The sequence below is a fragment of the Pholcus phalangioides genome, unplaced genomic scaffold, assembly GCF_987345545.1.
Source record: "Pholcus phalangioides strain wild (caught in Gottingen) unplaced genomic scaffold, Ppha-v1.0 ptg000005l_1, whole genome shotgun sequence".
Classification (NCBI taxonomy): Eukaryota; Metazoa; Arthropoda; class Arachnida; order Araneae; family Pholcidae; genus Pholcus; species Pholcus phalangioides.
In genome coordinates, this window is record NW_028301598.1 from 3,443,495 (window position 1) to 3,467,988 (window position 24,494).

At 39.6% G+C, this 24,494-nt stretch overlaps 1 protein-coding gene across 1 annotated transcript; it reads right to left on the minus strand.

The window, feature by feature from the left end:
* Window positions 1–5,245: 5,245 nt before the first annotated feature.
* Window positions 5,246–23,747, minus strand: LOC149085740 (protein dpy-30 homolog). The gene is made up of 4 exons (XM_089232136.1): window positions 23,621–23,747; window positions 16,270–16,342; window positions 8,113–8,342; window positions 5,246–5,792 (listed from the first exon to the last, which is right to left on the minus strand). Exons 2-4 carry the CDS (start codon window positions 16,285–16,287, stop codon window positions 5,717–5,719), a joined length of 324 nt encoding a protein of 107 aa, XP_089088262.1. The 5' UTR covers window positions 16,288–16,342; window positions 23,621–23,747; the 3' UTR covers window positions 5,246–5,716.
* Between the last annotated feature and the right edge of the window lie 747 nt (window positions 23,748–24,494).

A 24,494-nucleotide genomic window follows, 5' to 3' on the forward strand; every position in this document is an offset into this window, starting at 1 on the left:
TTTTGGAAACACAGCCTTTTGAGGGGTTCGTTGGAGTGGTTTCAGAGACGGTCTGTGAATTCGGATGAGAAAACAGTGAACTTATTTTCTTCACATTATTATGAACATAATATTTTTCGGTAAAAAGGGCCGTGACCTCTATCTCATTGGCGGGAGAGGGGGGAGGAGGAATCCCTGACCACCGTATCATTGGCACAAATTCAAGAATCCTTGGTCAACAGCAGCGATTCTCAAAATTTCTGACGTCACGGTCCCCACGTAGCGAACGAAGTTCCATATCAACCAGCCCTTCCCCTCATAAAATCCAAAATGTGCTTTTGACCCCTTAAACACCGAGAAACCATCCGCCCCATAGAATTCTAACGAGTTTGGCGTCATGGGATCGTAATTGAAACCTGTTGGGGGCAGAGCGTGCCGACTGAGCTGAAGAAAGAAAAACAACGATCGGAAGTTCATTTTGAACTCTTAATTTTTATTCGATAAAAGTTGCAAAAAAAAGATCATTTACGTTCATCAGAAAATACGGCCGGCAATAAAAAGGGAGAGACAAATCAAATCCCGACATACATACATAAAAAATATGCATATTGACATCATCCTCCCCACCACAACCCATCTGCTTCATCACACAAGCAGTTACAAGTTAAATGGTTAAACTATCACGGACGTAACTAGTAAAGGGAAGATAGCTATAGAGATACAGTACTAAAATGAAAAGACACTCATGCATTTTTTCTTGTTTTCAACTCTGTTTATGTCGATCAAGGGTAAGATAAACACTCATCTGGGATCTCTTCTTTTTCCCACAACATGAAAGTCATACAAAAGTATGAAAATGAATTATCGGATGGCAACATTGGAATGACATTATTTCAAACTACAGAGATACATTTAGCCAACGAATAAGGCAAATACACAAAAAATAATAAAAGTCCTAATGCATTTCAACACCAATGGGTGCCGTCTTCAGAGGAAAAATTTAACCACTAGTTTCGCTAGTTCGCTCACGCTCGGTTACTCGGTAGTGTACGCGGCGCTTGACCGCGATAATGCCAATTTCCGCCGCTAGATGGCGCCACCAGAAATGTTCCCGATTTTTCGCGCGTTTCTGACCGACTTCCTTTTTTAGCCGAATTTCGAACCACATTACCTGTCCGATATATTTTCAGGATCTCGAACCTAACCGAGCGTGAAGATTTGGTATTCAACCCAAATGGGAAACTCGGTCAGCGAAACTAGTGGTTAAATTTTTCCTCTGAAGACGGCACCCATTGGTGTTGAAATGCATTAGGACTTTTATTATTTTTTGTGTATTTGCCTTATTCGTTGGTGTCTTCTAAATATTCTTGGGCCAAGTGGATCAACTCTTCTACAGAGGTACAAACGACAATATTATTTTCCTTTAAGGAAAATAATATTGTAAGAGAAATAATATTGTTTTATATTAAAAGAAAATGAAAAAAAAAACTGCATGCAACATGATTACACATCATTGATTTACTCATTACTCAACCAGTTATATGTCGCAAGATGGTCTTTCTGGGCGGTCATGTCTGTCTGCTACATGTCGCTGTAGAAATTTCACCTCAAAAAAAATTGAAGCAATAAAATACAATTTCGCAGCACACTTTTAATTGGGTTGCTATATTTTTGAAATATATGACATCCATTTGTTTATGGGCATCTTTTTCTCAGCCACCTCGTTGGGCATTTTGCCTGTTGTGGCGTTGTATTTGTGTAAAATGTGTCACTCATGCAACGATAGTAAATGAAGGGTTCGGACGAATAACGGTCGATGTTGTTTTTTTCAATCTTTACATGCAAATATTGAAAAAACCAAGGCTGAAACTTGGGGGGGGGGGGGGGAGGGGCAACTGCTCCGGGTGACAAAATTTACGGGGCGGCAGTTTTAGGCGGGAACAAAGAACACTGGCATAAAATTATGGAATTTTTAAATTGTGAGGGCGGCAAACATCCCAGTTATGGCCCTGGGAGACACGATTAAAGTTATCGGCCCGAGAGTGACATAGACCGTTTTTCCGTCTAGGAGGGTAATTGAGGCGCAATCAAGGGTGTAGCGGGGGGGGGGGGCTTGGAGGTCTGGTCTCCCCCCCCCCCGAAATGTGAGAAAATGACCCGAAAAACATGGCCAAATCCATTGTTCTGTCACTTTGGTCCCCCCCCCCGAACGAAATTTCTGGCTACGCCCTTGGGCGCAATGACAACATAGACCATTTTCCAATCATAGAACTCATGATTGCAGCTCAACGAAATATGTCGGTTTCTATAGAAATTAACTTATGGAACCTACAACGTAAGCTGCGTGGAAAATTGTTGAGTCAAAAAACCGATTTTTACAAAAATTGTATATATTTACGGTTTTGCCGCACTACCCCCATTCTAGTCTAATTTTCTTGACCACTCAATTCCTCGAATTAGCAGCCCTGAACCATAACAAGCTTGGTTCCCACTCCAGTAGGCTAAATACACCCGTGTCTCCAAGCCATTCTCTTGCTCATTCACATGCTCCAAGTTATTCTTTTGGTTATCAACTGACCTGAGAGATCCAGCTCCTTGTAGAGATAAAAGGCCTCCATACGTTGCTCGTGACATCACGCAAATCCTCACTCAGAATATTCAGAGAAAAAAAAATTCCGCGGCACGTGCTAGTATCATCATTGTGCGGAAAAGAAACGATTGGGCACAGAGTTGGCGATTTCTATGCCTTACATCCAATCACCGTGCGGTATTTGTGAGCCAACCCCAATTCTACGTAAAAATACGAATAAGATGATGTGGGTTCAAAACGTGGCAAACTTGCTAGGTAGTCTTATCGGACTATTCTCATGACGTCACGGATGAACTTGGCAACACGTGCGGAGGCCTATTTCTAGAGGTGCTGCCTGATCCCTTGCTTTCCTTATTTTGGCCACTTACGCTCCCTTTTGGTCCCTAATTTTCTAGGTCACTCTTTTGATCATTTGTACTTGCAGACACTCTAGGCACTCTTTCGGTCACTCACGGGCTTGCAAGCACCTTAGGTCACGCTTTCGATCGGTCATTCGAATGCTTGCACTCGCTCTAGGTCACTTTTGCTCAATGACGTGCTTATACACGCTTTTGTTCGCTAATATATGCTTGCAATCTTGCTCCCCTTCTAATTTTGCCGCCCCCGTAAATAAGCTACTGGTGATAGGGGAAAGAGATGGTGGATTAATCTGCCTGTTATCTTTCCCCAATGCTCCCGAGAGTGGCTGTCGGACACACAGTCTTTCATCTTGGAGCGGCAAAACCATTTTTTGTTTGTTTAAAGTGACATCTAATCGTTGAAAAAAACCCCATCAGGATAGAGAACAGATTGACTACAGCGATAATACGGACTTCACGCTTTGCTCAGAGATGACGGATAAGTCAACCTAGGATGTCTGTTGAACGAAGACGGCAGCCATATTGTGCAAAAAATGCTTTTGAAAAATTTAAAGCATTTATTTTGCCTTTATAATTGGTTCTTTATGGTGTTAACATATAAAGCTGTAGAAGTCAAGTGGTAAATGCTTCGATATTTGGGAGAGGGGCAGAATTTAAATAAGTGAGGCGATTTAATAAGTCCGATTTGGATTACCAGAACCTTTTAAACCTGACTTAATGGGGTGCGATAGACAAGCCCAAGTGAAGCACAAAACACCATCCTATCTCTAACCATGTTCAAGTTATGGTGGACAGTAGGAAAATGTGTCAAATCTGGGCACCATTAAATCCAGGTGAGCAAAAAGCTCTGAGGTATTGGCGGAAGTGCAAAATCGAATTGCCACTAAAATCTCGTAAATGTCTACTGCAACGAATGCAGACTTCAGTGATGTATTTTGTAAACACAAAGCTAAATTAGTCCTGAAGTAAAATGCTGATATGGTTTATTGTGGACTGTTTTGAAAGCTGGTACAATGTAGAAGTTTTCGGTAAATTAGACTGATTGCAACCAGAAGGGTGTTTGCAGAATTGGCAGTTATTAGATTTTGGTGACAATTCGATTTTGAACTTCACCAATCTTTCAGCGCTTGTAGCTTGCCATTAAAGCCAGATACTCCGATGAAAATGGTGTCACCTTATGGGACTTTTTCCAAATATGTGCTTTGTTTGTGTGTAGGTCTTAAAGAAACATGTTTATTAAGAGACAAATTTTTCTTCCATAACTCGAAAACGGTTAGTGATAGGACAGGGTTGCAATGGTGTTTTATGCTCCACGTGGGCTCGTCTATCATCAACTTCCATAAGGAAGATTAGGTGAACTCTGTATACAACTGCTACTACTTAACCGTACATGCACCTCATACACATTCCTCTTTGGAATTTCTAATGAATTGGCACATGTCGTAATGTGTGGCCCTAAAGTATCTATGTTGTAGAGTTGTGCTTGTTTTGTGTTCATGCTGCCACCTGTCTTCCATTTTCTGACATAAAGATGGAAATGTTGGAATTTGCATGTTACGTCAGTATCGTATTGTAGGTCTGCTTGCTCTGCAGAGACTTTTAAACAGGAGACTGGCTCGAATCTGCACCTCAAAGCTGGAAAACCGCAGAAAACCACCACTATGCTGCCAACAGGGTGCGAACTCGGATCCTCAGGAACGAGAGTCCAGCACGATGCCCACATGACCGCATAGCGGCTTGTGTACCAATAACAGGATCTATTACATATCAGATCTTACAGAGAAGAAATGGGTCTCACCTCCATGTAGAAAAATATCGGCATAATCACATGGTCATTATAAGGCTCGATAAATAATCATTACTTGGTTTGGTAAAGATGGTTCATGGACATTTCGCCCCTAGCATGTTTCATCCCCGGAAATTTTGCCTACCCTGACCGTATGAGCGACCATATTAATGACCAAGGGGGGTGATCATATGAGTAATCGAGTTGAACATTTTGCCTGCACTGACCATATGAGTAACCAAGTAATAAGTGGGTGAGTGACCATTTATGTGACCAAGCCAGTGACATGACACTGAGTTGCCATTTGTGACCAAGTCAGTGGATGAGTGACAAAGTGAGTTGGACATTCTCCCGGCACTGACGATCCAAGTGACAGAGTACTTAGTAAGTGACAGTCATCCACCCATTCGGGGTAGGTGAAATTTCCAGATCCTGGTTACGATAGGATTTTAACGGCAACCTTACTCAGCTGAAATAAAAGGGAAGATAGCTATAGAGATACAGTACTAAAATGAAAAGACACTCATGCACTTTTTCTTGTTTTCAACTCTGTTTATGTCGATCAAGGGTAAGATAAACACTCATCTGGGATCTCTTCTTTTTCCCACAACATGCAAGTCATACAAACGTATGAAAATGAATTATCGGATGGCAACATTGGAATGACATTATTTCAAACTACAGAGATACAAACGACAATATTATTTTCCTTAAAAGAAAATAAAAAAAACTGCATGCAACACATGATTACACATCATTGATTTACTCATTACCTTTTCTTCTACGACAACATTTAATGCACAGTAAAACTTCAAAGAGAGAAAACAATTCGATACAATGAGTTTTCCTTTCATAAAGTTCGGGACTTCATCCCGTCAAAAAACAAAAACCAGATGGTGGTCTCAAATTTTTCACTTGAAAATAAATGAGGGACACAACGATAACTGACAAATGAAGCTAATGAAAATAATAACGTGAAATTAACAAGTCGAATAACAATGTTCATTGAGATTTTGCGAAGTCATCATTTTTATGCTTCTGTAGATACTCTGCCAAGAACTCTATGGGATCCGCTGGCCTGAAATAACAAATGATACCATTAGTAATCGTAATAATTTAACTCCATACAACCACATGCAAAAAGTTAATATAAAGTGCATTTCCAAACTCGAATAATCTGTGGTTTGCACGTGACGAAACATTTTCCCACCGAAGAAAAACAAATTCAAATAAAAGATTAACAGAAGGGGTTTGTACTCTCCCAACGCAAAAAAAGAAATTTCCAAATTGGTGAGCCTAACTACATCCGTGATAGTTTACCATTTAACTTGTAAGTGAAATGAGAGTTGTTTGAACCAAAATGAGTGACCATGCATTTAAAGCATAGCTGCCAACTTTGGGCAATGAGAATTCGGGAGGTTTTTGTACGGATACAAATTCTGTACAAAAATAAATGTAAAAGGGATTTTTCATTAGTAAAAGGGAAATTTTAGGGATATTTTCCCATTGCCAAAATCTGTGATACCATGCAAGCCATTGCCAATCATGGCAAACCAGTAGGTTAAAGTCCTTGGGGGGATTAAATTACCTCTTGAAAAGAAAATCTCGCAGACCAAGAAATCTCGGGCCTGAAACAGGACATACGGATAAAGCAGATACACGATAACATGTCAATTTTGGATTTTGAAAGGCAGAATTGCAAAATTGTATTTTCTCCCCAAAAATGAATTTTTTTTTTGGTGATTTGATGAAATTGCGATAATTTACACAATGCTTACGAGAAACAGTAGTTTTTTTCAGGTAAAAAAATTCTTCGAGAATAATTTTTTTCCTTTAAGTATAGGGATTTTTTACAATCATGGCAAAATTCGGGAGATAAAAGAATTTTTGGGGAGTCTGGAAAATAGAGCACAGAAATTCTGAAGACTTGGCAGCTATGCTAAAGGTCATACTTCATTCATTATCCCGTGCTGCAAGCATATTCAAGTTTGACTGAAGCACCTCTCTATAGCTTTCATTCCAGACAACTTCCCCCCCCCCCCCCCATAAGCTTCACATCATCTGCGAATTTGCTAACAATCCCATCGATGCCTAGATCCAGTTTATCGATAAGAAGTGAAAAAAGAATGAGACCAAAGACACTTCCTTGAGGGACTCCACTTTTTGACAGTCGTCCAACCAGCAAATTCCATGTTCACATTAGAACCCTGTGGCTCATCTCTTAACCATGATCTTAAAATCTCCCAATCCTAATCTTGTGTACATGATTCAAGAGTTTACCATGTTGAACCCGATCGAATGCCTTCTGGAAATCAAGGTTAACATCATCTACATTTTAGTCTTTACCCAAAGCCTTCGTCACGTGATCATAAAAGCAAAGGAGGTTAGTCACACATGACTTCCCCTTCCTGAACCCATGCTGATTATTGGACAATACATTATTCTCCCCTATCCACTTCGCCAACTGCCTTGATAATAATTTCCAAATTTTTTTTTCCATATCGTAAATTCACTATGGAGGAACACGTGAAAGATCCCAACCTAGGGCCCTAGTGGCACCGTGGTAAGATGCTCGCCTGCCACTGCGAAGGTTACCATCGAGGTCCATGGGGTCGAATCCGGGCATAGAACATTAGAAGCAAGTTCTTTATCTACCGAATCTAAGGCGACCACCGATAGATGGAGCCTTCATTTCCCACCTAACTCCAATGGCTGAAAATTGCAGTATGGCGATATATGACCAGAGTTGGTGTGCGGTAAAGTAGCCTAGGGCCCTAGCCGCTGTGGTGGTCGACAGGTCATAGCTACGGACTCGCATTGCGAGGATCCGAGGTTGAACCCCACCATCGTCATAGTTGTGGTTGGCTGAAGTTGGTTTTCTGTGGTTCCCAACCTTGAGGCGTGAATGCGAGCTGATCTCCCCTTAAAAAGTCTCGCCACAGAGAGCACCAGGCCTACAAAGATACAATTATTCAATCATTACACTTCATTCATAGTTAGAAAAATCGATGGCAGATGGAAGCACTTACTACACATAACAAAAACATTACACAAAAACAAACGAGGTTCATTACACATACACAACAGACATTCCAATCTGTACCAATTCGCCAGAAACTCTGCAGAGGAATATGGACGAGGTGCACGTTTGGGTTCAGTAGTGGTAGTAAAAGTTCTCACATGGTAGTGTTTTCTACATTTTTCTTAAAATTCTTCCAGATTGTTCTGCAACGTACGGTGTAGATTGACATATTCTGCTTTATGGATAGAGACGCTACTACAGTTTGAAATTTTTGCCATTCTAGTGTTGAAAAATAAAAAGGAACAGGCATTTCTAGAACGAGAAAAATTATCACCATAGGCAGTGTGTATCTATGCACCTGATTTTCTTTCCTTACCTTTCCTTGGCCAAACACGAAAGCCCCTGCAATAAAATTGGCACAACCGTCTGATCCAGGTACTGTCGCACGGAACACGTCTTGAGGACAGAGGTAGGATCTTGCTGTTGAGGTGGTTGAGTTGGTGGTTGCTGCTGTGGTGCAGGTGGCTGCTGCTGTGCCGGTGCTGGTTGCTGCTGCGGCTGTTGAGGCTGTTCAGCCGATTCATTCTGCTGAGCATCAGGATTTGCCTATAACAAGGTGGTGATTAAAAAAAGGAAACACATCAAGTGGAGCAAAACGACTCAACTGCCAGATTTTAACACTCATCTACATCTGATGGCCATAGGAGCCATTCAAGTACTACGTAAGCAAATTTTTAGCCATTTTTGACCCCCCGTCAGCAAAAGTAAGTAAAACTCTGACCCCCCCCTTGCCAGCACTGCCCCCTACCTTCTAACACATATTGGTGGAAATCAGAAACATACTTGTAAGGGGGGACATGGGGGGGGGAGACTCGTGTGCCTCCCCCAGACGAAAAATATACATTTTTTAATGTAAAAAATATTTCTAAAAAAAAATTAAAATTTCGTAAGAAAGCACCTTTATATGTAATTATAGTCGATTTCTGTTAATTTCAATGTTATTTGAAAGGTAAGAACTCAAAATTTCTCTAAGAAATACATTGAGACCTACCCTTTAAGCCATATATGGTGAACCCTTGACCCGCGAACCAAATTTGATGTGGCTTGCCCCCTCAAACCCAATTTCGTAAAAATGAACCAAGTGGCACATTTACAGATCGTTTAAGTAACCCGCGACACAGTTCCAGAACACTTAAGTGGCCGCCCGGTGCGGTTCTACATCACTCAAGTTACCAGCGGAACAGTTCCAGAACACTTAAGAGGCCGCCCGGTGCGGTTCTACATCACTCAAGTTACCAGCGGAACATTCCCAGATTACTTAAGTGATCCTTGGAATAATTATGGGTCACTTGAGTGATGTGTTGCACAGTTCCAGAGCACTTGGAAGGATCCGTGAAACATTTAGAGATCACTAAAGTGGCTCTGTAGGTGACTTATCAATAGGGAGAATGTTAGCTCAAATGCCCAATAATATTGAAAGGTTTTTTTCTGTTTTTGGCTCACAGAATAAGATGCCATTAAGAATATTTCATATCTTCATAAGGGGTGGTTGATGAAATAAGTATCATTCAAACCCCCCTCCCCCTTGTCATCAAAAGTCAGCAAATCTGAAACCCCTTTCTCCCATCGATGCTGATGTAATACTTGAATGCCCCCTAACTGATAAAATTCACAGTGGATATTTACATTAGAGATAAAAGGTTTTTTCTCAGCCCAATATATCGAGAAAACAGATATTTTCTAGATTTTATACTGAAATGAAGCCAGAAAGAAACTTGGTCTCTGCCGAGACTCGAACCCAGGAACTCTTGCATCCTAGGCACACAAGCATGCTATCACATTTACACCAATGGAGAGTCCTAGCAGGAACCAGATTACTTTTCTTCCCGAGTTCACCTAGGCATAAAATACACACCCATGCCAACATTGGCTTAAAGCTTGTTGGTAGTGATGAATGTTCAGCTTTGCCATGGGGGTAACCCTTTAGGACAACATAATCATACTACAATAAGACAATCACTCAAAAATTAATTGTTTTTTTGTAAATTTCAATTGCAAGTTCGTTATATACAGCACCTAATTGGCACTAGAACATAAAAGGCTCAGGCTCCACCTCCTGAAGCAGCATTCCGATGTCGCGAGTCCCTTAAATTCATGAATATTCAATGAAATCCCAACCTGCATATGCCCTTGTGGGCCGTATATACAGATGTCTAGCAACCCTAGACCCCCATTTTCTTCATATCAGAGCTCCTATGGCACCTACGACAAAATACTCTTTCCAACACAAGTTCCGCGAGCTCGACAGTGTGGCAGTTTTGACACAAAACAGGTTTCTACACGTTTGGGCATCGAGTAGAGCGGTGGGTTTAGATGCGGCTTTAAAGATTGCCTTCCGCGCAGAGGCAAAACAGATCGGTTAAAAATTTTTCTTCTCTCACATGCGTATATGAATTCATTATGGTAAAGATCGATGCAATTAAAAAAAAAAAAAAAATAAGTAAAACACTGCAAGAAACTCGGACCAGATTTTTTAAAACCGATTTCTGAAGTAGCTCATTGCGGCTGTCCATAGAAACTGCGGAGAATTCTGTAGCAGTTGGCAACTCTGAATCCAGAAAATATCAATTTTTTTTTAATATATAGGGCTGAGAAAAAAAATCTACCCATCTCTCTCTATTGTTCCCCCGAGGAGCTATTTGCTGAAGTTAAGAGAGGCTACCAATGTATCCACTTCAGCGTCTCAAGCCACAGTGCGTGAAATAGGGAAAGCCGGGCTCTGTCTCCAGTGAAATAGATGGTAGCATGCTAGCCTGGAATGCAAGAAAGCCTGAGTTTGAGTCCTGGCGGCAGGGTTGGCAAAAACCCGGTTTTTTTTTCCAGAAAAAACTCAACCCACTGGGTTTTTTTTTGGGGTTTTTGAAATTGCAGCATAAGGAAAGAAAGTTTTATATGGTTTAAATAAACATAATAGAATGGGTAATTTATGAATTATGTATATAAGTATATTGATAATAATTAGCAAAGAAAATTAAATCAATATTAATAAAAATTTTAGCTGGTTTCATGTGTGCTTAAAGCATAACCCGAGTTCAAACACCTCTGGTGGAGAAACACTATTCCCAAATGGTAAGGAGTATAGCCAGTTTATTAGAACTGCGATTAAAAAAAACAAAACCCCTAACAAATTATTTGTAAGCAACTCAATTCTGAAACAGATCAATCTGACTGGACTGAATGTTTTCCCTCCTGGATACAGCATTTCACCATTTCTTTCTGCTGTTTAGCTAGACAAGTTATGTGTATAAACTGTCCAAGTTCTAAAATATACTATTCTGCATACTATTACTTTGAGAGACGTGTAAGTTTCGGTGGTAAAATTTAGTCAGCGAAATGCCAAGGACTGAAGGTTCTGGAAGAAATTAGTCCATTGAATGGACTATAGTGAATAAAACCGATAACAAATGGTAAGCTACTTATGTAAGTTTTGCACTACCATAGTTAGTGCAAAAGTGTGAAAAGAAGTGGAAAGAATCTGTGCTCATGTGAATAAATGCAAGAAATTGGAAGCTCATTCCTTGTTTTTGTGTTCATCAAATACTGATGATGATGAACCTTCATGCAGGGAAGAGACATCTACATCATTGAAAAGAGGAAGAAATTAGCTGGATCATTATTAGATGAGGAAGATAAAACTACCGATATGCTAATGGCAAAGGAATTGAAAAATTCAACTATCACTCTGATGTTGGATGGTTGGTCAAATGCTGACTCCATCATCGCAGTGAGTATCCACACTGACAAGAGCACTCACTTAATAGATGCCATAGAATGTGGCTCACACAAGAAAACAGCAGAATTCTGTGCGGAAACAGCTGAAAGGGCTATGGATACTATCAAGCAAGAGTATAATAAGTGTTTTTGCTGTTTGTTGTGATAACGAGAACAAAATTAAAAAAATTTTGTGACATAATTGTCCAAAATCATCCACATGTCCTTGCTTTTGGCTGTTCAGCCCATTTTATGAATCTTCTCGGCCGCTATGGTGGTGGAGGTTAAAGATCACCTCTAAAAATGTGGTAAAATATGTAGTAGAAATACAAAACTATTTTAGACAACACCATAGACCACTTGGGTGGCTTATGGAAAAAAGCCACAATTACCTAATGAAACAAGGTGAATTCTGAAGACGGTGGAATTCTGAAGATGCTTGCCTTTCTTCATTTATCCATAATTACCAAAAATACATAGAAATATCCATTGAACATAAAGAAATCGAAAAAAGTATTGTGATGTTTTTAGATAACAAAGGATTATAAAATAGAGAATGCGAAAACTTGCAAGTTCAGTTATCGAGTATTGGTAAAGCCCTAGATAATTTACAAAGAGATAGCCGTACTCTTGGACAGACAGTAGAAATATGGCTAGATGCATGGAAAGTGAAGAATTATCTTCGTATAAGGAGTGGGTTGCACATCGCTTTGAAAAAGCACTAACTCCATTTCATTTCCTTGCAAATATGGTTCATCCTGCTTTGAGAGGAAAAAGAAGCTTCCGCTGGATGGATGGATCGAAAAACTGAATACAGAATTTGTTATTGCACTACAGATGTTTCAAATAGAAGACGCAGATTTCTATTCAGGAACAATGTTTTCACAAAATGTGATAGTCAGTTGAAGCAAAAAGTGGCGGAAAATCATGCATTGCAAGGCAGAAAAAAATAAGATTTTAAATGCAGACTTTTGCAAATTTTTTTGGAAGACCTGCATTTAATTACATCCACATCTGCATAAATTGAGCGTATTTTTTCTACTTTTGGACTAGTATGGTCAAAATTGAGAAACAAACTTAGATGTGAAAAGCAAAGAAATTAGTGAAAGTGTATCAAATCAAAAGGTGTTACTGAAAAGAATTGGTTATTGCGAGTTGGAAAACATTCATGAAAATGTGTTTCTTTACTTGTAAAAAAAAAGACATTTAATATATAATGGGAAGAAATATAATTTAAATAACATTGAACACATATTTATGTGCTTTTCTTAAGATAGTCATGACGATTTTGTGAAGGGTCAGATTTTCAGATCCAAAATTTTGTGAAGGGTCAGTTTTTTTGCATCTGAAATTTTACGAACGGTCCGGAAAATGGACCCAAATTTTGGCTGGACAGACTTGAACAGGTTAAATTATCCATCATTGCTACAGAGAAATTGCCATCGGGCCACACAGACTCAATGGGACAAATGATCAAAGCATTTTTTTTTTATGCATCATGAATTGTTGGCATCCTGAGAAACCCCAAAGCAGAATACGCCGAAATCTGTGGCACAAGTCACAGAACAATCAGTGCTACTGAATTTTAACAGAACATTTCCAGTCAGCAAGTCAGAAGAAGGCTCGTTGCAGAACGATGCAAAACATTCTGCTTCGGGGCTGAGAAAGAAGAGCTGGAGCAAAATTTCCCATTGATCTGACACTAAGTACTATTAGACATATTATAGGTCATGCAAAGGCGAAGAACAAACGAGCCAATTTTGGAATCAAGAAATCTGGAGATTCTCCTAAGAGGGGGGCCCCACTCATAAACCCGATCAAAAAACAAAAATTTCATCCAAATAAATTTTTTGAAAAAAAAATCTATTAAGAAAATGTCTCGACCTCCCCCTCCCCCAGGCAGGTCCTGCATTGTCCCTGAGCAGAATATAATTCAATGTCAGTCTTTCCATGAAGAATAGAAAAATCACATCTACACTGTTCATAAGACATAAGTGCTTTCTTTCGTGGATGCTATCAGTGATTGATAATCTTGGGTATTTGAACTCTTAAAAGCAGCTTTATATTTTCTTTCTGGCGACATATTTAATCAGAGGAAACAAAAAAGCTCAAAATATAAAGCTGCTGAAAGAAAACTTATTGTGTTTACCCCCATGGCTGTTAATGGAATACAATAATGATTAGACACGAATTTCAGCAACCAAGTTCATCCCCCTGATAAATGATTGCAGATAAACGCGGAACTGAACAAAGTCACGTCTTTGCCAGTTGCTTAAATGCGATCACCAAGACTTTAGCTGCTCGACGGAAATGACCATGGATGCTCTCTATGGCTGTTTTTTCTAACGATGACAGTAGTGATTGACATCACAACAACGTGAAAATTTGTAGAAATCTAATTTTTTGCCAAAATCAGGGGAAATTTTTAACAAATCCCAAGAGCAGGAGGAAGGGTTGAAAATCCGGAGTCTCGCACCTAAATCTAGAGAGTTGGCAGGTCTGGAAGTAGTATCCTTCTCCGTGGGGATGTCCCAGAGGTTTATGTAACAGTGTTAGGAATGAAAGAGATGGTAACTTAATATTGCCCGGTTGGCAAGGGAACCTGGATTTGAGTCCTGGCAGGAGACCAGATGACCTTTCTTTCTGAGTTCACCTGAACATAATATCCAGAAAATATTTGTCCCCTTGTTACCATTCGGTTGAATACTAAATACAAATACAAGGCCCACAACAGGCAAAATGCCCACGAGGTGGCTGAGAAAAAGTTGCCCATAACAAATAGGTATTTTATATACTTCTAAAATAATAGAACCTGTAAGTGAGACATTAAGTGAAAATTGCAAATGATATCTTCCACTGGTGAATGAGAATGCCGCTCCTGTCTGCCAAAGCACACACAAGCCACCTTGCTGATTTCGCATGTCAAAAGGCGGTATTGATGCCAGCTTTTTGACAAATTTCATCTCCCCCTCCTTCTGAAATAAAATATTTAAATTTACATTATGCCTGTGGCATCATTTCGGGGATAAAAAAAAACAAAAACAAATGTCTTTTTTTCGGGTAAATTCTTTGAGAATAACCCCCCTCCCCCCACAGTAGGGAGATATCTTGCAATCACGGCTAAAATTTGGGATATAAGACTTTATTGGAAGATGGATAATAATTTCGAGAGACTTGGAAGCTATGTGCTACACCAAAGGTGCTCAATTTTTTAGGACAGTGCGGACCACTTTATTGGTTTGAAAACTTGTTGTAGGCCACTTGAATACTCTGGAACCATGCTACAGGTTACTTGTAACAGTACGAATCCGTGACGGGTGAAGAGGGACTAACCCCATTTATATATGTGCTAAATGATTATATTTCTAATAGTAATCGTTTCACCTGAAATATCACGTTTCATTGTCTGGGGTCGATAAGAAGTCCTCGGATCTGGTGTAGCACAGGTATCGGAAACTGCCAGCCTCATCACATTATGGAAAAATGACATGTCGTTGCAGCTGCTTCTGCCATCTGATGGCTCTGGAACAATAGATTATATGTAAATGGGGAGAGATCGGCACTGATTGGATGCCTCGACAGCAGCCAACCCTATATAAGGGGACAGTGAGATGAATTCTGGGAATTTCATAGCATCTCTATCTCATATTCATCTCTGTAACTTGCTTCATCAGTCATACTTCGACTGCGCCTGGGGAGTCCTGGTCCTCCGTCATCAATGTTCTTGAATTCAACTCTGGCTGTTTGATCATCTTCTAAGGTACACGAAGTTAAGGAAATCGGTGCCGTACTTCGAGTGTTGTGATCGACAAACACTTTGAAGGACTGACTGGATTGAAGATCCAGATTGTCACATCAAGGGCGAGAGAGACTTATGGTGTAATTCAAACTTCGTCAAAATTTCTCAGTAATATATAATTTCTTCAATAAATTTAAATAATGTTAAATTCTGTAATAAACATTAATTGCAATAAGTTCTAATTCTCGCCTCTTGCTGAATTTGCTTGTGATGTTTATTATGATCCTGGTTGTGACAAAATAACATCACACACTGAAGTGGTGATCTGCAGTTGAGCCGCAGGCAGGGACGTTTTAAGAACATCATCAATCAAGTAATTTTTCTGAGGCCCCGCTCTTCTCTTGAGGTCCCCGGGCCATGCCTGGATGGACCCATGCGTTAAGATGGCACTGGCCGCAGATCACTTAAATGATCTGTAAATACATCCTGGGTCGCTCAAGTATTTTGGAACTGTGTCACAGCGAATGTGTTGTAGGTCACATAAGTGGCCCAGAACTGTGCCAGGCCACTTAAGTGTTCTGTAAATATACCACAAGTCACTCAAGTGACTTAAGAATTCACAGCAGGTCACTTAAGTGACATGAAAATGTGCAGCAGGCCACTTGAGTAATGTGCCACTTAAATTTAAATACTGTGTTGTAACCATGCTGAAAGGGACTTAAAATATGCTGCGGGTCACTTGAGTGATCTGGAACTGTGCTGCTTACAACTCGAGTGATTTGTAATTGTGCAAAAAGCGAGCCACACTTAAATGAACTGGGAATATGCTATGGCAACATCAGTGATCTGGAAATAATGAGTTAGCATTAACAAATTTTTTGTTGGAAAAAAGGATCCCCTCCCTCAGACAGGCCCTGGGAGACCTCAAGCAGAACATAATGATACAAGACATCTCCTATTGACACGTGATGAATAAACACAGGCACAAAAGAAGAAAGCTCGACTGGAAGTTTCGCTACTCACCTCTTGTGAATCACCCATTTATACTGAAACAGTCCTTTCTCCTTGTTAGATACCACACGAAAGACAGAAGAACCTAATTGTTGGAAAAAAAAAACCCCATTAATAATATATAACTGTGATATCGATGTTATAGAGCTTGTGAAATACAGTCAGACCCGCCTATAATGAGGAGCTCATTATAAACTTGTTACAATTCAGATTCCCAACATACCAGAGATGCTACTGTATTGCAATTTATCCGAGTCCCACGACCCAGGTTATTGGCGAAATCAGGGCCCTTCTGAGTGAAAGTGGTTCCTTCTGGAAAAATATTAAAGTATGCCCCCATCATTCAATGATATCCTTGTGAATCAAATTCATTTCTAGAAACATGCTCAATCCAAAGATTCATCGATTAATTTACAAGCTTATAAGTAGGTTCTTTTAGGGATGTGTGAATTGCATTTTTATGAGCATCCTTTTCTGAAATTCCTGGTATTCAACGTGCTATAGCACATCAGCATCTCTGTATACAAATACGATATACAGTAAAACTTCGATTAACTGTCAGTTTGTTATCTGTTTTCTTTTTAGACGATGACAGACATCTTTAAAATTGGCCACGGATCAATTTTACAGCCTACTGCAAGGGTTCTCAAACTGTGCACCTCCAACCTTTTTCAGAGATGCCCGGAGTGGCGGTTTTTCGAAAAGGTTCTTTGTTAAACAGTTTTGGGCAGCCGCCGTAGCTCGCCGATGAGCATCAAATAGAGAAAGCAGGGGGGGGGGGGGCGCAACATGACGACCTGGGATCCTTCACAATTTCTTTCATTTCAATTTAATTCTAGTTTAGGCCCTAGGGACCTCTCGGTTATCAGAAACCATCCAAGGTACCCACTGGCATTCCGGCTCGGGCCAATTATGTTCGCTAAGTCTGGCAGTCAGGGGGGTGGGGGTCTCCTGGCTGTCAGATGAGAACGGGACCAGAGGTCGGCTACCGATGTCCCACATAAATTCCGTTTACACCCGTGTGATGGATCCTGGAGCTTACCATATTATCTTCCTCTCCCGTTGTTAGGGTCCCGCAGATCGCGGGTGGGAATTCTTGTCTAACTAGAGTCATTGTCTAACTCCGTAAAATGAAATAATACAAGAATACTGTACAATGTTTTTACCTTCATGCCATCTGTGGGCCACGGACCACTTCACAGTCAATAATTTCATGAGAATTTCAATGTGCAACAGGCCTATTGTTGCAGACCCTGGCCAGGTCTTCAATGTTTACCTTTTCTATGTTGCCAACTTCTACAACTTCTATATGTCAAAAGTTGAAAATAGTGGTTTATTCCATATGATATGTAAATGAGTTTTAGTGTTCAGTTAAGTCTTTACAGGCTATTGATTCTACTGTCTGATTGGTTCTTGGAATATGGGGTTTTCTTTAAAAGCCACCACTGTGCAGAGAAAAAGGCGGATCTAAACAAACATACAAGTTCAGCACTTAACAGGGCGTCTTGTCTCGTGCAGAGTACGTCATTATGTTCTGGCGAATCTACGTCCTAGAGGCTCTTGTTCCTAGAGACCGTGGGAAGACGAGAGATGGAGAATTAGTTTTCTCTTCGAGATATCGATTTTTCACCGAAACCTGGTCCAGTGTGACTCACCTGGAGAAGGGAAACCTCAACGGGGACAGCGGAGCAGTACTGATGCCGCCATAGAACGTCCATCACGAGAAATGCTGAGCAGACAGTCTCGGGACTCGACCACCTGGAATGCTGGCTGGTGACGTCCACGAAGTAAGTGATGCTGACGTGTAGGTGCAATGAACTCCCCCAGACAGATCGGTGAGACCAAACTAATTTTGATGTGCAATATTTACTAAAGCTAGAACTCTAAAAAATTGTTTAATCATTCAACTGTTTAAAAATTTGAGAAGTGTAAAGAAAAAAACTTTGTTAATAAATAATATTAGTGGAAAAGATTGTTTCATTGTTGTCATTCGCAAAGGCTGACTATGTTGGGGAATGATAAAGAAATAGAATCCGGGATGCGTAGCTGCCAACTTTTGAAAATGAAAATTCGGGAGATTTTCACGCGAACTCGTATTTCTGCTAAAACCACTCCCTAATAAATACAAAAGGGATTTTTCCAAATAAAATAGAGATTTCCCACACATAAAAGTTAAGGTGTAGGGAATAAAATCCCTACTAAAAAATTGAAGTCAAATAAAATAGGGATTTTACACACATGGAAGTGTTTTGGAAATAAAATCCCTACGCAAAAAAACAAGTGAAATTGGAGGTCAAAACTTCAAAAAATGATCTAAAAAAAAAAATATTGTGTTCAATTAGAAACGATGTGAACGGAACTGCGTGAATGACCCCAAAATCATTGGAAGATGGAGAAAAAAAGCATAAATTTTTGTGACACTTGCTTGATGTTTTTTTTAATTTCACATGAATGATGGCAGTCTTTCCATGACCGATGTTTATGTCCGTAACACAACTTGTACAAAAAGGAAATGCCGGCCCTTTTCTGGAACGTTTGACGAAAGGAAATTCATCTAAATAATATCTTTAAAATTGATTAAATATGTTTTTGCTTATCAGTATTCATGTTTTGTTATATCACACGTACGTAACTTCAACAAAAGAAATTTTGACCACATGCACGTCACTATAATCTTCAATTATTATCCAGGATTAAGCTGCTAAGCTATTTCCCTGCACGATAAGACAAACAACTTTCTTGTTACCATCAGAGGGTTTGTAAAACTTCCTTAAAAAGGGAATTTCCCCATTCCCCATTTACGATATGTGACGTCATTTTGAAAGGGGGAAAAAAAACAGAGGCAAGAGACTTCCCCCCCCCTCAAGAAATTCCTTAGGGATGGTTTTCATAAGAGCAGATTTTTCTTTTTAATGAAGTAGGGAATTTTTTTGTGATTTTTATAAAAATTTGGGAGATTTAAGAACTTTTTGGGAGGTCGAGGGATGAAGCTAAAATTCGGGAGACTTGGCAGCTATGGGGATGTAACGATGGCCGGTACGTTACAGTTGCAAAAAAAGCTTAAACTCCTGCCTTACTGTATAAAGCCGGAGGCGACTGTACTGTAATGGTGGTGGAAGTAACTAATCGCCGGTGGCGGAGGAGTTGAGCTTGATCTGGCGTCACAAACCCATCACTAACCAGTCGCTATTGTGTTACATACCTGTCTGTCGTGACAGAGAATAAATACTCCAGGTGTTTGAATAAATGTTTCGTTCCATATTGCCACTTTCTCGGTATAACCTTATGATAGTGCTACTGTTCCGTATTTTTAAGCTGCATTGTGCTTTCGCCTGTTTTATGTAGGCTTAAAAAAGTAAGTTTATAATATTAAAACACACATTTCTGTACATTACTACTCTTATACTGAAGAGTTTATATTGATCATTTTGTAAAATTAAATGCAATATGTATATATTTTATTCACACATTTTATTTTCATTTCACGTCCACAGTGAAATCATGTTACTGTACGGCGATATGTATAGAGATTTCTGTTATCAGTCACAGCCCTAGTCCGGACGGTGACGGTTAATTTCTACGCCAAAATAATGACATCAACAACATCCTCCCTAGCACTAAAGCATGGATGGTGCTATTGTGTGTATGAGGTTTCACATACCATTATATTTTTTATGGTATATATATGCAGGGTGTGCATCACATACTAGAAGAAAAATTCTATGACTTTCCCCAAGTCATTTGGCAACACTGGCGATTTAACGAATAGCTCATGCGAGGAAATGTGCTGCCTAAATGTATTTGTGTTAAGGTGTGGGTGGCTTCAGACACTCATGATTTTAAAGCGTTTCCGTTTTTCATTCGTTTCTAGCTCCAGCGATAATGGCACCGGGATGGCGCCATGGTAAGATCCTTGTCTTCGATTATGAAGGTTGCCATCAAAAAGTCCATGGGTTCAAAATCCAGCTAAAAGAAAATCTCTCTCAGAAAAGTTCTTTACCCATCCAGCCTAGGATGACCCCCCAATAGATGACGCCTTCATTTCTCACCCAACTCCACTAGTTGGAAATTACCATATGGTGATATATGACTGGAGTTGGTGTGCGGTGAAATAGCTCCAGTGATAATGGAGTTGATCCTAACAACTGTGACGGTCCAAGCTTCAAGGATCGTTACTATTCCTACGTCACAAGTTGGTCTTGACCGTTTGTTTTGGCGGCAGAAATCATTCGTTGGCTCTTTCAGTTATCAGATCAGCTTTGCCGTGGTTTTCCCCTACATATAAAGAATGTGTAGTTGCATTGATGCATATTTCTGTTTAGACTCCAGTTACTGGTTACCATTACGCTACAAGATGATCAGTTTCTAAGGCGAGTTAATACTATTGTTAAGCCTATTTCCGAATGTCACAAAATTTAAGATGACCGATGAAACAGACCTGCCCGGTGTGTCCCACTCTTTTACTTGCATAACCAAACATTTCGTTGAGATTCATGCCAAGATGATCAACAATGGAAACCCTGGCTGTATCTGCTGCTTGTCATGTGATGACTTTTTCCTCCTCCCCCAAAACAGAGAGGGAGTACGCAAGTCAATTTATGTTTGAAACTGACGCATACTCCCTTCAAAATCAGAAAAAACTATTTATCAGCCAGGGACGGATCTAGAGTTCGCTGCTGGGAGGGGCGATTTTTTCCACATTGTGGATAGGGGGTGACCATACGTCCATCTCGTATTTCTCGGGACACTCACAGTTTTCTCTGTTCAGACTTTTTTTGAAAAAAAAATACTCTGGTTTTTTACTGTTTTTTTGATTGGAAGTTTTCTAGAATTTGTTATTTAATCAACAAACATTAATGCAAGTAATTTTCAGCGGATTTATTCAACGCAATATTATCATATTCATATTTTGGTTTTTGGGAGGTGGTGATCATTGTCCCCTCATAGATCCACCGATAACCACTGCATGATTGCACATAATCTTTCAGGATGTGGGAAGCCTTTTTTCTACTTTCATGGTGCCGATTCTGAGACTTGAAAAATCTTAGTTTGTTATGGGACAGAATACGAAAACATGTCATACATACAAAAGGGGAAATTTTTTTTTAGGGCATTAAACAAGTAACTATCACCCATATTCTAAGACATTGCCCCATATTTACCTTAATTAAATCGGCAAAGTCTACTTGAATTTTTATTGTTCTTCACTAAAATTGAGGTTTAAAATATTTTTGCATGATTATGATCGCATATATGAATACAGTACACGGGTCGCCCCCTAAAGTCGATCCTGGTGGGAGGCTGACAGGGTTATAGCCTATAGCCCCATTCACATGGGAAATAGAAAAAGCGGGTTTTAAACCCGCTTCAAGAATTTTCACCAATGATTGCTCTCCATTCATTTTCTTACGAAGGAAAAAAGTCGTCAAGCGGGTGCTAGAACTCCCAATGCTACCGCAATATTTGCACATGCGAATGGGGCTTATGTGACCTGGGTGGAACCTGATTTGTTTTTCAAGTATAACGCTCACATCATTGTTTATCGAACAAAATGTCCATGACTATATCTCCTGCTTTAAAAAAAAAGTCCCACAGTTTGGTCCAGGATTATTTTACTATGGTTCAAAAGGGTGAGAGATGAAAAAGCCCTGGAAGCCATCAAGGAACTGGCTAACGGAACAGATGCAGTATGGTCCGCCACGACTTTGGCGAATTTTTCCTCGCAATAAGCTGCCAACACAGTCACAATGGGGCTCTGGGTTCCCGTATTTTTTAAAATCGTTTCAGTTTTTGCTGGGTGATACTAGATGGCATTAGTTTCACCAAACAAGATTTGTCTTCTGTTCACCACGTTTTTTCAGAAATTCTAAACAGCCGTTGTTCCATTTCCAGCGCATCTCTTGGATTATTATCTGCTGGTCAGGTTGTATTGTACCGTTTTATTATTTCGTTATATTTATTAATTATTCATTCATTGTCATGCCTTCTGTCTTATCGGTTAATTAAAATGAATCTAGAGAAGTTCTTATGCCCGGATCCGTTTATTATTAAAAAAAGGGTCATATAATATTTAGGCCTACTTATTCAACCATTGTTTTTATTGACAGAACCCAGAGAAACTTTATGCCCCGATCTGTTTTTCGGCATCCATAGTGTCTGATGGCCGTGGCGACTTTTTGTCGGGCCATCCGAATAATACGACACAGAGGGAGAGCAATCAGAGATAGAAGAAGCGGTTGAAATATGGGAAGAGTGACTTCGAATAGGATAATCCAGTGAGGAAGCAACTAAGAAACAAAGTCCCGATAATCAGTGTTTAAACTGCGAGGCACCCAACCAAAAGCAGAGGGCTCTTGAATAATCAAAGATTCCATGCTGAAAGGACGTGGCCTGACAGACCAGACACGACCCAGACTCTGTCCCTCCCGGGATATAAACCTTTTACCCGTGTGGGTTGAATAATTAAAAAGGAAGTGGCCCAGCACCCGGGCGGACAGTGTGACCGTTGCTGTCTGTATGGCGTGACCATTTATTCGGGAGATTGGCTCGCATTTATGCATCGAAGTTCCGAAAGGATTCTCGAACTCTAGGTCACAACCGAAACTTTGGTTTGTAGGGGTTTCCGAGACAAGTCATAAAAAAATCCACTTACACCCAGGGATTCTTGAGCTATGGGTCACGAAACAAATTAGACTCGCACTGGCTTCCGAAATCCATTTACAGCCAGGGCTCTTTAGCTGTGTTACACCACAAACTTGTTTTGCACGGGCTTCCTAGATGATTGAACTAAGGTCCTTTTATAAATGCACTTCTTGCGTCATTGGTGTCACTAACTTTGAAAAGCACGGGTCACAAAGCTGCCCTTTTTGTCGAAGATGACAATAGTTTGTTACTATATAGCTGCTCCGAATTATGCCTTACAGCATTCACGGATTGGGAATCACCTTATCGTTGTATCCGTTTAATACGTGAAACCTCGCTACAACGATACCCGATATACACTATTCTTTCCATGTCTTGTTTGGAAATGCTACACCTGCTACCTCTCGTTATAACGAGATAATCCCTCTACAGCGACTTTTTTTTTCTTGGTTCGCGGAGTATCGTTATATCGAAGTTTCACCGTTATTATTTTATCCCGAAAGCTCTTCACGTAACACAGTGTATTATGGTGTAACAGCGAGGGAGTTCATGTTTACATTAAAAAAAAAAATTAATAACTAAATGTTTTTTATTTTTGTTGGCGGTGGTGCCGACCAAGAACCAGCACTTATGATAGGAGTACCGGCTGGAAGCACAGAGACACAACCATAGTTGTTGTTACGATTGTTAAATAGCAACAATGATTGTTGAACGAACTTACTTCGTAAGAAGATAAACAATGGGAGACGATTTCACGAACACGACCAGCTAATAGCTCTCAATAAACAACGAATACTTGAAAAAATGTCTACCCCGTCGCAATCCGCATGCGTACCATCTGAACCGCGCAGATAACGTTATAGGAACATCATCGATTTAATTGGTTGAATCCTCCATGACGTCAGTATCCTGTAAGTGCTGTCATTTTCGAAAAACTGAACTTCACACAGACATGAAAACACTGACCATACAGTTTGGAAAAAAATATTGGAAATTCAGGAACTGAACTTAGCTGACCATAATTTCTTTCAAAAAAAAAAAAAACAAGTTAGGATCTCAAATCCGGGACATTGCCAAAAACTATGCCAAAGGTAAGCAACGTTGCCAATTACGACAGTTATAACTTAAAATTGACGCCATATTAGTGACGTGATTGTGCTGAGGTTTAGATCCCTTTCATACGGTTTTTTTTTTCATTTTTTTTTTAATTTTGATCAATTCTGTGATTTTTTTTCATTTTTTCTTTCAATCAATTCTGGGATTTTTTCATTTTTTCCTTTTTATAAATTCTGGGATTTTGTTTATGAATTTTGATCAAAATTCTGAGATTTTTTTTCATTTTTTCTTTTGATCAATTCTGGGATTTTTTAATTTTTTCTTTTTATAAATTCTGGGATTTTGTTTATGAATTTTGATCAATTCTGAGATTTTTTTTTCATTTTTTTCTTTTGATCAATTCTGGGATTTTTTCATTTTTTCTTTTGATCAATTCAGGGATTAATTGTTCAAAAGAAAATTTGATTAATTCAGGGATTGTTTATGAATTTTGATCAAAATTCTGGGATTTTTTTTTATGAATTTTGATCAATTCTGGG

Bases quoted from the DNA above. Each gene is read 5' to 3' on its own strand.
- LOC149085740 (XM_089232136.1), bottom strand. The intron at 5,793-8,112 runs GTAAGGAAAGAA...TTGTTATTTCAG, and splicing joins TCGTGTTTGGCCAAGGAAAG to GCCAGCGGATCCCATAGAGT.